Here is a 13,175-nt window from a genome sequence, read left to right as displayed (position 1 = left end):
AGTGGCACATTTACAGGTGATAAAGTGGGGGCTGGGATGGTGCAGCCAGTCACGGGCCAATTTCTAGGTTCAAGTCCAGGCCTTTTTGTGTTCGAAATGCCTCTGTGTGCATCAGACACGCGTCCTTTTCCTTTTCTGTGACCCATGGCCACACTGGGCTGCGTGACATTGGGCCCCAGTGCAGTATGGAAACCCAGGGCCCAGTATGGAAACCCAGGGCCCCGCTTCCCAAAGTCTTCAGAATTTCAAGTTGGGGACAGCAGAGGATCGGGCTGAGCGTGGGTCCCCCCCCCCCCCGGGTGTTGGGCCCCCCCGGGGCTGCCACACTCCAGTGACATTTTCTGGTGACATTTTCCGGGTCTGAACAATGGGTTTGGAACGCCTTTGTGGATTTAAAGTCGCTGATGACGGAGCCCTTCTGAGGTGGGGAAAACAGAGCTCCCCAGCCCTGAGCGTTTCCTGGATGCGTGGAAGGTGATGGAAGGTGGTGGAAGGTGGTGGAAGGTGGATGGAGAATTGCCTTCAACGTGTCCTTTTCAATGGGCGGTCAAGAAAAGCCACTCTCAGGGGCCTAATCACAAAGTTAAACAAGTGGGGAGCGAGGGAGGAGACCCCCTCGTCTTTTCCTTTATTTCCCTCCCCCGCCCAGGCTCCCGGTAACGATGGCAACCTGGGATCGCAGCCGCCTCCCTGGCCTCCCTGGCCGCCAAAGGGATTCTCAAGGCTGTGCTTTTATGTGGCAGCACTGTGGCTTTGCTCTTCTGTGAAACTCAGAGATGCCTTCCTGTGGGTCCCAGAGGGAGGAGTGCCGGAGTCAGATATGACTGTGGTAGCGCCTCAGCACGTAGGGGGCCTTACTTACCTGGAGGGACGGGAGGGATGAAGGGTTCTCTGGTGACCGTGCAGTGCGTATGTGTGTGTGTGGTCTGTCTGTGTATCTGTCTTGTAGGTCTGTGTGTGTGTGTGTGTGTGTGTGTGTGTGTGTACGTGTGTGTTGGAGTGAGAGAAGGCTGGCTGCCTTTTCAGAGTTTCACGTTGTGGGGTGAGGACCAGGAGGCGGAGGCCGGTTGAGCAGAGCTTTCTGGAGGGGCAGCTAGGCGGGCCTGCTGCCCCCACCCCCACCCCTGGGGGGGGAAACCAAATTACAAAGAAACGGGGGAATGTGGGGAGAAAAAGAAATAGGACTGAAGTGGCATTTCCTGGCCTGGGGCCTGGGGAGGGGAGGCCCTGGAATTTATTTAGAAAGCCTTCAAACCAGCTGGCTATGTTTTTGGATGTTTTTTTTTTCCCCCACTATTCTAGCCTGTTCTTGTACGTTTTCACGATTATAAGTGTTTATCATGTGGCTGTTTGACACAAAGTCAGTGTTCCCAAGAGACACTGTCCCGAAGTTCAGAAACTAGGATGTGGCCACCAGACCCACGATGCCTGGACAATTAAGCCGCCCAGCCTTGATTTCCAGAAGCGTTTTCTAGAAGCGCAGGCCCTTCTTCCTTCCTTTAGGGGAAAGAAGGCCCCCCCAACACCCCCACGTTCACCCTTGACCACACAGTTTCTGGCTGCCTTTTGTCACTTTGGGAGGAAGGGGCAGTGGTTTTGAAGCGGAGGGATTTGGGCTTCCGAGTAGAGTCATTGTTTCCCGGCCGTTTGACCCAAACCTTTTCTGCACAATTTAGGGCCCCCCAAGGCCCCCCCAGACCATAGTTTTCCCTCCCAGAGCAGCTCCCTTGCAGCCAGAGTGCTCGGTGCTATTTTAGGCTCTCTGTACAACCTGTGTTTTCGGCTCTTGTGGTTTTCTTCTATGACTCAGTTTTTAGAATAAACTGTGGAGGCAGCTCGGGGTCTGCCTTTGCTGAGACGCGAAGGGACAGCGAGTCCTTGACCTTCAGCGAGGTCGGGAATTTCTCCAGAGCGCGCCCCCAGCCTCAGTCCCCTGGAGCCCATGCCGGAGCAGCCGCCGGCTCATCCTGGGGCTGATGTTTGTGTTCTGTCTCCCTTCTTCCTTCTGCTTTTCTGTTTCCCTGTGTCAGAGGAAACGGACAACATACCGTGACCACTTTTCACAAGGTTCCCATTTTTAAACCCTGGACCTGTTTTCACAGATGCCCCTGCCTTCCTGACTGGCTCTCCCCCCTCCCACCCCCCCCCCCACCAATAGACTTGAATGTAGCCGCCACCCACCATCCCCTCCACCCACGTGTAGGAGCCTTCCACAGTTTGTTTCTTGCTTCTGTTACTCACCAGCTTCAGCTACACTTCCTAGGGTTGGACCACTCCTCTATAACCTTCCATGGCTCCCCGTGTTCCATAGTCCTGCCGTCCTGGAGAAGCAGAAAGTGAGCCACATAGATAGTTGAAAAGTTTTCGGCTGTTACATCTAAAAAAGTGCAAAGACACAGGTGAAATGACTTGCAAGGACACATTTTACTTAACTCCACCTAGCTAAAATATTGTTATTTCAACATAACTGTCCGTTTGAAAACTTAGGAATGAAATATTTCACGTCAGTGTGTTAAAATTTTTTGAAATCCGGGGTGTGTTTTATGTTGACATCATATCCTAAGTTGGATGCTAATATTTTGTCAAAAATGTTTGATCTAGATTCGGAGCTCCTTAAATTTGCCGTAGATAAAGTCGATTCACATAGCCGAGGGGTCCTTCGGAAAGGTGGAAGAGCTTCCATAAGTTTTCCAATAATTGCATTGCGTATTGGATGTTTTTTTTTTTTAAGTTTATTTACTTATTTTGAGACAGACAGCATGTGTGGGAGGGACAGAGAGAGAGAGAGAGAGAGAGAAGGAGAGAGAGAGAGAGAGAGAAGGAGAAAGAGAACCCCAAGCAGTTTCCACACTGTCACTGCAAGGAGCTCGAACCCATGAAACCATGAGATCATGACCTGAGCCGAAATCAAGAGCTGGACGCCTAACCGACTGAGCCACCCAGGTGCTCCTGCCTATTAGATTCTAAATTTAAATCGCTTAAACTTGAAATGCAATTTAAAAATTCAGCTCCCAGGTCACACCAGCCACATTCTGAGAGTCCAGCAGCTGGGGGGGAGGGGGGGTGGTGCGTGGGGAGCTGCTGGGTGGCCATATTGGACAACCCAGATGGAGAACATTTCCATTCTTCCAGAGGGTTCCATCGGGCAGACATCTACAGTTAAGCCCCGACACCTCCATAGGACTTTCAAATTTTCAACAATCCGGCCCCAACCTGTCTAGCTTTATTCACTGACTTTGTTTTACACGGATTCACTTTCCCTTGCCTCTCTCTCTGCTTTGGAACCCCCTCCCCTGTCTTCCCCCCAGAGAAATGTCCTCTTTTGGTCGCAGCTCAAAGGCTGAGCTTCCTCGAAGGAGTCTCCCCTTCTCCCCGCGGCAGAGTTAATTGCTGCTTCTGCTTCCCACGGGTTCTAGAAGACCAGGCAGAGTGCAGGGGATCTCGTGCACACCGCCCTCCAGCCCATTTCCCCATTTCTCCTGAGACAGGTTTCAATGGATCTTCTAAGGCTGCCTTAGCCCTGCCCCTTTAGAAAAACAGAGCCACACAAAGGGCGGCACTGTGTCCTTCTCCAGCTGCCCTGGGGCCGCTGAGCACGGGGCTTCAGACAGGAATGCACTCTGGGTACAGGCCACGTAATTCTAGGCGGGCATCAGCTCTGCGAGGTGGCGGCGGGGGTGGGGGCACCCTTTCTTTGCCCTCACAAAAGGAAATATGTGCCTGGCTTCTCTGATTACTCCTTTCTCAAAATGGGAGCCGTGTGTGTGTGTGTGTGTGTGTGTGTGTGTGTGTGTGTTTACTTTTTAAAAACCGTAACAGGGCCCCTGCGTGGCTCAGTCGGTTAAGCGTTCCACTCTTGATTTCAGCTCAGGTCATGATCTCACTCACGGTTTTGTGAGTTCGAGCCCCGTGTGGGGCTCTGCATGCTGCCCGCACACCGAACCTGCTTGGGATTCTTTCTCTCCCTTTCACTCTCTCTCTCTCTGTCCCTCCCCTGCTCTCTCTCGCTCCCTCTGTCTCTCTCAAAATAAATAAACTGAAAAAGAGAAACCTGTAACTTACCAACAGACAAGCGCACACACCTTAATTGTATCGCTTGGATTTTCACATAGTGTTCATCCCACGTGATCACCCCCCCAGAATGAAGAACAAGACCAGCCCCTTAGAAGACTCCCCCCACCCGGCCCACCCCTTCCAGCCTCCAGCCCCCCTCACCCCTGCAGGATTCACGGCTTTCCTGACTTCTGGCCCCTGTGACTCCTCTCGCCTGCTTCTGAACTGTATTAAAATCGTATCACACGGCGTGCATTTCTGGCTTCCTTCACGCAGACACTCCATTGGTGATAGGTTGTGGTTGAGTTTGAACGCCTGGGTCTTTTCTGGCTCCTGAAACCCCATCCGTAAAGACCACAGTGGGTAAAAAAAGAAGGCGCTAGATGTGAAAGGCGGGCCACCGCTGGGCAGGAGTTTGAAGGGTGAAGAAAAAAGCTTCGGCTCCATTTGGGGGTGATGTGTGCTTGGAGTTTTCTAGGTGCTAATGATTTGGCGTGGTGATTTTTTCCCCTTGTAGCCTTATTTGGGGAATCCCTCGTTCAGGTGATAGTTCTTGGGTCGTGGAGGGACGTTAATTAACTCCCTTTCTGGCTTTTGGACGCGGCTGGACACAAGCCATTTGTAGGGATTGGAAGATTCGGGTGGAAGGGGGTGGGGGAGAGAGAGAGGGAGAGGTGTCACTCACATTTCTGATCTGGTGTCTTGTGTTTTGCTTTAGATAACATGTCTGTTCCGGGATCCTATCAGGCGGCCGCGGGGCCTTCCTCAGTGCCGTCCGCACCCCCGTCCTATGAAGAGACAGTGGCGGTTAACAGTTACTTCCCCGTGCCTCCTGCACCTGTGCCAGGGCCGACCACGGGGCTGGTGACGGGCCCAGACGGGAAGGGCATGAACCCCCCCGCGTACTACACCCAGCCAGTGCCCGTCCCCAACGCCAACGCAAGTACGTGCCGCCTCCCGCGCCCCCTCCCCTCTCCTCGGCCCTCCGCCCTGGCTTTGGGGACTCTGCAGGAAATCAGGGGAGCCACCGGAGTCCCTCGGCCTGAGTCTAACTGAAATGCTGGCCAGTCCGCCTCTACCCCGTCCTGGAATTTTCCATCTAGTCCTCTGGGTTCCACATCTGTGGGGCTCCTGTCGTTTCCCTGATAAAGTACCGTTTATGAACTTTCCCACGTCCGCTACAAACCAGTCCTTTGGCGCTGACCGCAGAGGCACACGGCAATCCCAGGGAAAGTGGGGGGGGGGGGTTGCTTGTAAGGGTCCCCTCCCTGCCCGCTGAGGCTCAAACCTCTGCCCCGAGGCCGGGGCTGGAGTAGGAGAGGGAGCAGAAAGCCAGGAGTTAGGAACTGGTGAGCCGACCCTGTCCCAGCCCGCTCGCCTGGCTTCCCGGCCTTCCAGCAATTTCTTCATGGCCTTGCCCTCTGGGCCTTCCTGCTGCCCAGGTGTGCCCAGGCACACAGCTGATTCAGTATCGCAAGCCACTCGGGAGGAGATCAGTTCAGAGAAAGGGCTGTGAGTCAGACTGCCTGGGCTCACCCGATGGCCTCGGGCCTCAGTTTCCCCACCTGTAAAACTGGGCTCATCAAGTGCCTACATCAGTGGTTGTTAAGATAAAAATAAAATTCTATGAGTAATCATTTGATAAAAGGGAGCCAGTGTTGACGTGCTCGAGCAACTTTGACCCCTTCAGCTGGAAGAGAGCGAGGTGACTTTAGACAGTTTCACATCACGCTCTGATCAATAATTCATTCTTGCACCAAGTTAAAAAAAAGATTTTTAACACAGCTCACATGTGAGCGTTAGCAGATGCTTACATACTCCTTTTCTGGAAGGAGAGGCTTTCTGGGACTTTCGAGGAGTATTAGGTTCTGTGAGCTTGGACGACAGTTAATTTCCCCTCCTGCCTGGATTACAGAAATGGCGTTCCAGCTGGAACAGAAGGTAGTCACTTTGAGAGGAACACGAGCTTCCACAGCTTTGCCAAAAACCAAAACCATTTTGAGTGCTAAGGCCTTCACGATTTATGTCACTCGAGGCTCACCTCTGGTGACTGTGAACGCCTGTACGTGTTCTTTACATAGTTTTCTCGTTTTAGCACGAGTTTACGTACTTGGGCCACGGGCACCTCGATTCCCTGGACTTGCCCCAGAGTCTGGGCCGGCGTTCCCAGCCCAGCGATGAGGCGGGAAACTCCTGCCTTATCGCTGGCCGTTGGACTTCGTCAGGAGCCCCGTGTGAAAAGACGAAACTATTTATCGAGGGTTCACCACGCCCGCGACACGGCGTGGGGTTCCTTACCCCCTTCCCCCCTGCCCCCCCTTATCTCGCATAACCCTGGCAACAACTGTTACTTCATGTTTTCAGATAAAAGCGTTGCTGAGATACGATTCCCGTACCGTAAAGCTCACTCTTTTTAAAGTGTACAGAACTCAGGGGTTTCAGTAAAGTCGCAGACTTGTGCGACCCTCAGCGCTAATTCCAGAACATTTCCAGAAAGAAAGCCTGTACCCGTGAGCCGTCCCTCCCCGTCCCCCAGCCCCTGGCAACCACTAATCCGTGGGTGAAGAAAATTGAGGCGAAACCCCAGCATATCACTGTTTCTGGAATCAACCATCCACAGACCACCTTCGTAGAGCTACTTAGGGAGCTTAAAGAGCCTTTTGGGGACCCTGCCCCAGTCTTGCTGAATCAGCCTGTGTTGGGCAAGGTGGGAAGTGCCGGGGGGTGGGCAGCAAGCTTGCTACATGTTTCCAAGTTTGAAAGCTCGGTCGGGGCTGAGCCGCAAACGGCTGCAGGAACTTCTCCCCACCCCCCCTGTGTGGGGGTGAGGGGGGTCGAGAGCCCGTCGTAGGATGATGCTGGAAAGACGCCACGTGTTGTAAAACACACGTAACGTACAATTCGTCATCGTAAAGGCTTCTCAGCGTGAGGTTGAGCGGCGTTAAGCACGTTCACGTTCTCAACACGGCATCACCGCCGTCCCTTTCTAGAACTTTGAAACCTCACAAAACTTGAAACCCTAAACTTGCCGAACAGCAGCTTCGCGTGCCCTTCCCCCACCCCTGTCCCAGCCCCCGGCGTCCATGGCCTTCCACCGTGAAGTGGATGGTTCTAGGTGCCTCGTCCACGAGAAATCACGCGGTATTTGTCCCGTGGCTGGTTGATTTCACTCCGTGTGATGGCCTTAAAGTTCATCCGTGTTCTAGCGCGGGTCGGAATGTCCTTTTTTTCCTGTTTTTTTTTTTTTTTTAATTTTTCATTTATTTTTGAGAGAGAGAGAGAGAGAGAGACAGGGTGAGTTGGGGAGGGGCAGAGAGAGAGAGAATCCCAAGCAGCAGCACAGAGCCTGACACGGGGCTCGCACTCACAAAACCGCGAGATCATGACCTGAACCTTCAACCAAGAGTCGGCCGCCTGACCGACTGCGCCACCCAGGCGCCCCAGGATGTCGCTCGAAGGCCGAGTGAGGCTCTCCTGTCTGGAGAGATCCCTTCGTGCTTATCCACTTGCTCACTGGGGACGCTCGGGTGGCTCCGGTGTCCAAGCCCCTGCCCCCACCCCCCGGTTGTCCCGGTGGCCCCCCGCGTTCACCGGTCGCCTGTTCCTGTTCCCTCAGTTGCTGTGCAGACCGTCTACGTGCAGCAGCCAGTGTCCTTTTTCGACCGTCCGGTCCAGATGTGCTGTCCTTCGTGCAACAAGATGATCGTGACCCAGCTGTCCTATAATGCCGGTGCCCTCACCTGGCTCTCCTGCGGGAGCTTGTGCCTGCTGGGGTGAGTCCGGCGTGCTCGGCCCCCAGGCTCTCCCCCGGGGGTCCACCGCTGAGGGGGTCCACCGCAGGAGGGTCAGCGGCACCCCTGCCCTCCGCACCCCCTCCCCCGACAGAAGTCGTCCCCAGTGGGGGACCACCGCTCTCCAGCACATCACAGCTGGAAACTGCTGTCCCATCCGCCACGTCTGGCCCGCCTGCTCACACCCCTCCCGGGCAGACACAGCAGCCCCCTGCGTCTGGGCGGGGTGATACCCTTAGACATTTCTTTTTCTTTTCTTTTTTTTGTTTTAACGTTTATTTATTTTGAGAGAGACCGAGACAGAGCGGGAGGGGTAGGGGAAGGGCAGAGAGAGGGAGACACAGAATCCAAAGCAGGCTGTCAGCACAGAGCCCGACGCGGGGCTCGAACTCGCAAACCGCGAGATCACGCCCTGGGCCCAAGTCGGACGCTTAACCGACTGACTGAGCCGCCCAGGCGCCCCCAGAAAGGGAACTTCTGATGAGTGTCAGACTCTGCTGATCTTAGCTTTCAGATTGGGGCAGCTCTTCTGTCCCTCCCTCCTTTTCTGATTACATGCAGGGTTGTAGGGTTGTGGGGTCAAGTCCTGCCTCAGTACTGTGTGCCTGTGGGCGAGTGACTTCACCTCTCTGCTCCGTTTCCCTCTTCTGAAAACTGGAGGTGATAACGCTCCCCGCCCCTGCCCCCAGGGGTTGCTGGGGATAGAATAAGTGAGTGTGTGCATCCCGCAGCTTGGAGCTGTGTCTGTATGCGTAAGACCCTGGCGAGGGTGGCGAGGGTTAGCTCCGAGGCACTGGCTGACCCTATTTGAACTTGGGTAACCTTAGACCATAGGGGGAATTTTTTTTCGTAAGATTATTTCCTCACCAGGCGGTATCCTGTTTCTGCTTTGTGTAAGCCAGTGTCTTCCTGTAAATTGTTGATTTTTTTTTTTTATTGAATGATAATTGACAGACATTATTAGATCAGTTTCAGGCCTACAAGATAGTGATTCAGTGTTTTCATATATTATGAAATGATCACCACGGTAGGTCTAGTTCCCGACCATCTGTCACTGACCAAAGTGATTACAATAATGTCGATTACGCTCCCTGTCCTGTGCATTGTGAAATGCCGATTTTCAACTACATTTGGGCAAACATTGCCTGTGGGGGTGTTTTCTGTTACCAACCAGCTCTCCAACCCCAGCTGTGATTCAATTCAGTTCTGACACTTGAGTACCTGCAGTTTAGCACAGACCCCACAGCTTAAGGACCCAGTCCCACAGACTGCGCCCCAGTAGAGATGCGAGTCACAAATCTCGGGCCATCCATCCTTCTGACCCCGACCAGCTATAAATGGGGTGTCCCACTATCCCGTTAGATTTGATAATTTGCTAGAACTCACAGAACTATTTGCTGTTGGCTCACAGAACTCAGGAAGGCACTGTACTTAACATTTACCAGTTTGTCATGAAGGGTACAAATGAACAGCAGGTACGTGAAGAGATACCTACAGTGAGGTCCAGAAGGGTCCCGGGCGCAGGAGCCGCTGTCCCCGTGGAGTTGGGGTGCACCACTCCCCTGGCCCATGGATGTGTTCAATCTGGAAGCTCTCCAAATAGATTGTTCAAGGGTTTTTACAGCCCCAGCCCCTACCTATCCCGTCCTGAGTTCTAACCTAGGAAGCCCAGCAGCCCCATCCTGAGGCAGGAACCCTGCCCTGGTCGCCTTGTTAGCAGAAAAGCAGGTGTGACTGAAAGGGGATTGTTTTGCATGACAGAAGGCACTCCGGTCACTCCGGAAATTCCTAGAGTTTTGGAGCTCCTTGCCAGGAACTGGGGACAAAGACCAACTGTAGTTCGTATTATCCCACAGGCTATCTGAAGGTCCTGCCTGTGTGCACTGATAACAGATGACGTAGGTTAAGAGCTGTTCTTTGGGGGATTCCGATTGGTTGCAGCCTCTCCATATGGAAGAGTGATCAGTCTAGACAGGGGTCAGCAAACTTTAGCCTTGGGGCCGAATCCAGCCCGTTTTAAGTTCTAGTGGGACAAACACCCCCCCCCATTTGTTTACAGATTGTATCTATGGCTGTTTGCAGGCCATGATGGCAGGACGGCCCAAAATATGTGCTGTCGGGCCCTTTACAAAACAAGTTTGCTGGCCCCAGTCTGAGACTTTGAAAGATGCCCAGATGAGCCAGGATTTGAAGATACACCCAGGACAGTCTGTCCGAGATAGCAGCCTTGGCGTTGGGTGGTGTATTAGTGCCCTGGGGCCGCCATTGCCAACACCCACAAACCCGTTGGCTTAAAACAATAAAAACGTGTCCTCTCTCAATTTTGGCGGCCGGAGGTTCAACATCAAGTGTCGTGCTCCCTCTGAGGACTCTCAGGGCAGAATCCTTCCTTGTCCGGTGGCCCAGGTGGCCCTCGGCTCCTGGCCGCACGACGTCGGTCTCTGCCTGCGTCTTCACCCTGTCCCTCCCCGCGTCTCTGTGTCCCTCTCCTCTGTCTTCTTGAAAGGACGTCGGTCATTGAGTTTAGGGAGCCCACCTTGATAATCCGGGATGATCCCATCTTGAGATCATCAATGACACCTGCGAAGGCCCTTGTTCCGAGGAAGGTGACAGCCGTAGGTTCTGGGGGGGTTAGGACGTCGACGGATCCACCACCACCCCCCCCCCCCGTCCCGAACCGAAACCCTGACGGAGGATGGCATGCTCCGCGTGTGGCTCTTTGTGTTCTTCCAGGTGCGTGGCAGGCTGCTGCTTCATTCCCTTCTGCGTGGACGCCCTACAGGACGTGGACCACTACTGCCCCAACTGCAAAGCTCTCCTGGGGACCTACAAGCGCTTGTAGGACTCGGTCAGACCCGGAGGGAGCCGCGCGCCGCAGGAAGTGCTCTCCGACTCGTACCCAGTCCCGCCCCTGGTGGGGGTTCCACCTTGCCGGCCTCGTCTCCCCAGGGGCTTCACCTTCGTGTCTTCTTTTGGGGGCAAAAAAATACATCGCCAACGCAACCCACCTCCAGAACCCCAGACGTTGCTGCTTGGCGTCGTGCACAGGACACGCAAAGACGTTCACCTTGAGTGCTGGTTCAAGGGCCTCCCGCCTACCGTGACCCCAGGTCACCCCGTCCAACTGTGACCGTTGCCCCGTCCAAGTATCTTCTGGTGATTGGCCAGTGGCCGGCTGCCTCGGGGCCCTTTTCTTGCCTCGGGGGCCTTTCCGGGGGACAGTCTCAAACCGAGAAGCCACACGTTGCCTTATTTTTTGAGACCGTTCTGGCCCAGATACCGAATACGGCTGACCCAGCCTTTTGAGTGCTTGCCTTCAGGCTCATCTGTGTCCCCCCCCCCCCCACCGCCCCCCTTGTGGCGACAAAAAATCTTGCCTTATAAACTAAGGGCTTGGCTCTCAGAGTCTGTAACGTCGGGCTTTTCATTAGCACACCGATTCACTTTAATTTCTTCGTTCCTTCTTAAGTGCAAGGAGGACCTACTCACACCCGCCAGACACACATCCGTGAGGTCAGAAATGCATGCTGAAAACGTAGGGCCAGATCCACCCGTGGATCCGGTTTCCCTCAGCTGCTTTCCATGAAGGGCTTTTTTTTTTTATTCTTGGAGAGGAATTGTTTGTATTAACCGCTCTTGTGACCCGCTTTTGGTCTTAAACACCTCGGGACCTCATTTTGAAAGGAGGGATTTATAGAACCATTTTTCTTAACCGCATGACTGTCACCACGTTCCCATTTGCCAGTGCACTTTCTCTCTCTCTTTTTTTGTTTTTGGTCCTTAACGGAAAAAGTAATGGATAATTTCATCCACTGCTTCTCCTTGGGTTTAGCGTGGTTCTTAAAAACCTCTATAATGGCGCTCTTAAAGAGGGACCCCATTTGGGTTCCCAGTGGTTAGAAAGGCCAAGGAAGAGCGGTTTCAGCACATCCCGGTACCACGGTGCTGGAGAGCTTGGGGACCTGACTGTTGCAAGGGAATCTAAATTCTGATTTTATTTTTCAGAGATACAGTTTGTTGTAGGACGTCGGAAGACATGATTTCTGGGACTCAGTCGGCAAACCAGAGTTCTCGGTTGGCTGTTGTGTCATCTTCGAAATCAAGATGAAGCTGGGGTCCGGCTTTCAAGAGTCCCCGTTTTGATACTGAATATGCACAGGGCGTGCATGTGAATGATACGTAGAAATCAAGCCTAGGGCTTGAACAAAAATCTGTATATTGGCTGAAAATCCTAGCTGTAACCATTGATTCAGCTTATACATTGGATGTTCTGAAAGTAATTATTTTTGCAACGATTTATGGATACTACATAGTACTTTGGTGTTATCTGCTTTTACAAAATAAAGTCTTTGGTTTACCCGGTGAACTATGTGTCCATTCTTAACGGTGTGAAGAAAGGTCTCGTGTTGCGTTTCCAGCCGTTGCCACAAAGAACCTTTATTTATTTGGTCCCTAACGGTAGAAAAATCCTTCATGATAAACAAATGTCAGGCTTGCTGAATATCCCTCCACTTCAGGACGACCAGGGCGGAGCGGGGCGCATTGGCAGTGAGTCAGAATTGAATGTTAGGCTGTTGGAACTCACTAGGCATCATCTCTGGCAGGAAACCATAGCTTTCAGGTTTTAATGAAATGCACAGAAGAGAGCTGTCCTCATTCATTCTCCAAACAACACATGCTTTGTTCATTGATCAGGGTGGTTGTGAGTTGCGAGAAAAGAGGGGCATTGTGACTCGCCAGGAATATGAATGTCCTTCCCCCCTTGTCCTACCTGGTCACAGAGCCTCGTTTCGGAAGGCACGGGAAAATGACGGCATCTCAGCGTGGCTTACGTTGTCGTTTAAACCCTAACCTAAACGGTCCTGAAAAGTCGCCACCGACCTCCTCTCGATGGATCGCATGGTCCCATTGGGCAAGATGGGGGCCGGGCGGATGGTGGTACAGAACTGGTCTCAAGCTGGGATTAATTACATATGCAGGGTCCACAAGACAAGAGCCCTGTTTCAGGGACCAGAAGACGTACACTCTGTGGAACTGAAACTGACATCAGATGCCTCGAGTAGGAAGCATTCATGGGTCACTCCTTTGTGTTGGTCCGAGCGCGGGCGCACTCATACATGTTTACAAATTACAAGGCTCTTTTGTGTGGCCAGTGTTTGTCGGGGACGTTGGGAGTTGAGTGTGTCGCCAACGCCGAACCACATCCAATGAACGAAAGAGCTTTATGTCTACTAGGACCTCAAGAATTTTACCGATTTCAGACGCCAAGCGGCTGTCTGTCTCATATACCGTTCGTCCATCTGGGAGAGGTGGCCTAACACATCAGTGTTG

General features: G+C 53.0%; 1 protein-coding gene across 3 annotated transcripts in view; it reads left to right on the top strand.

Moving 5' to 3' along the window:
* Positions 1-12,210, top strand: part of LITAF (lipopolysaccharide induced TNF factor) — a 28,028-nt gene extending 15,818 nt beyond the window's left edge. For all 3 annotated transcript variants that reach the window (XM_030301420.1, XM_030301422.1, XM_030301421.2), the window contains exons 2-4: positions 4,772-4,996; positions 7,670-7,826; positions 10,578-12,210. In XM_030301420.1, the coding sequence (XP_030157280.1) occupies positions 4,777-4,996; positions 7,670-7,826; positions 10,578-10,686 (486 nt within the window). In that variant the 5' untranslated portion in view covers positions 4,772-4,776 and the 3' untranslated portion in view covers positions 10,687-12,210. The remainder of the gene's footprint in view (positions 1-4,771; positions 4,997-7,669; positions 7,827-10,577) is intronic.
* Positions 12,211-13,175: the final 965 nt, after the last annotated feature.

Source organism: Lynx canadensis, chromosome E3, assembly GCF_007474595.2.
Source record: "Lynx canadensis isolate LIC74 chromosome E3, mLynCan4.pri.v2, whole genome shotgun sequence".
Lineage (NCBI taxonomy): Eukaryota > Metazoa > Chordata > Mammalia > Carnivora > Felidae > Lynx > Lynx canadensis.
This window is presented reverse-complemented; position numbering and strand designations above follow the sequence as displayed.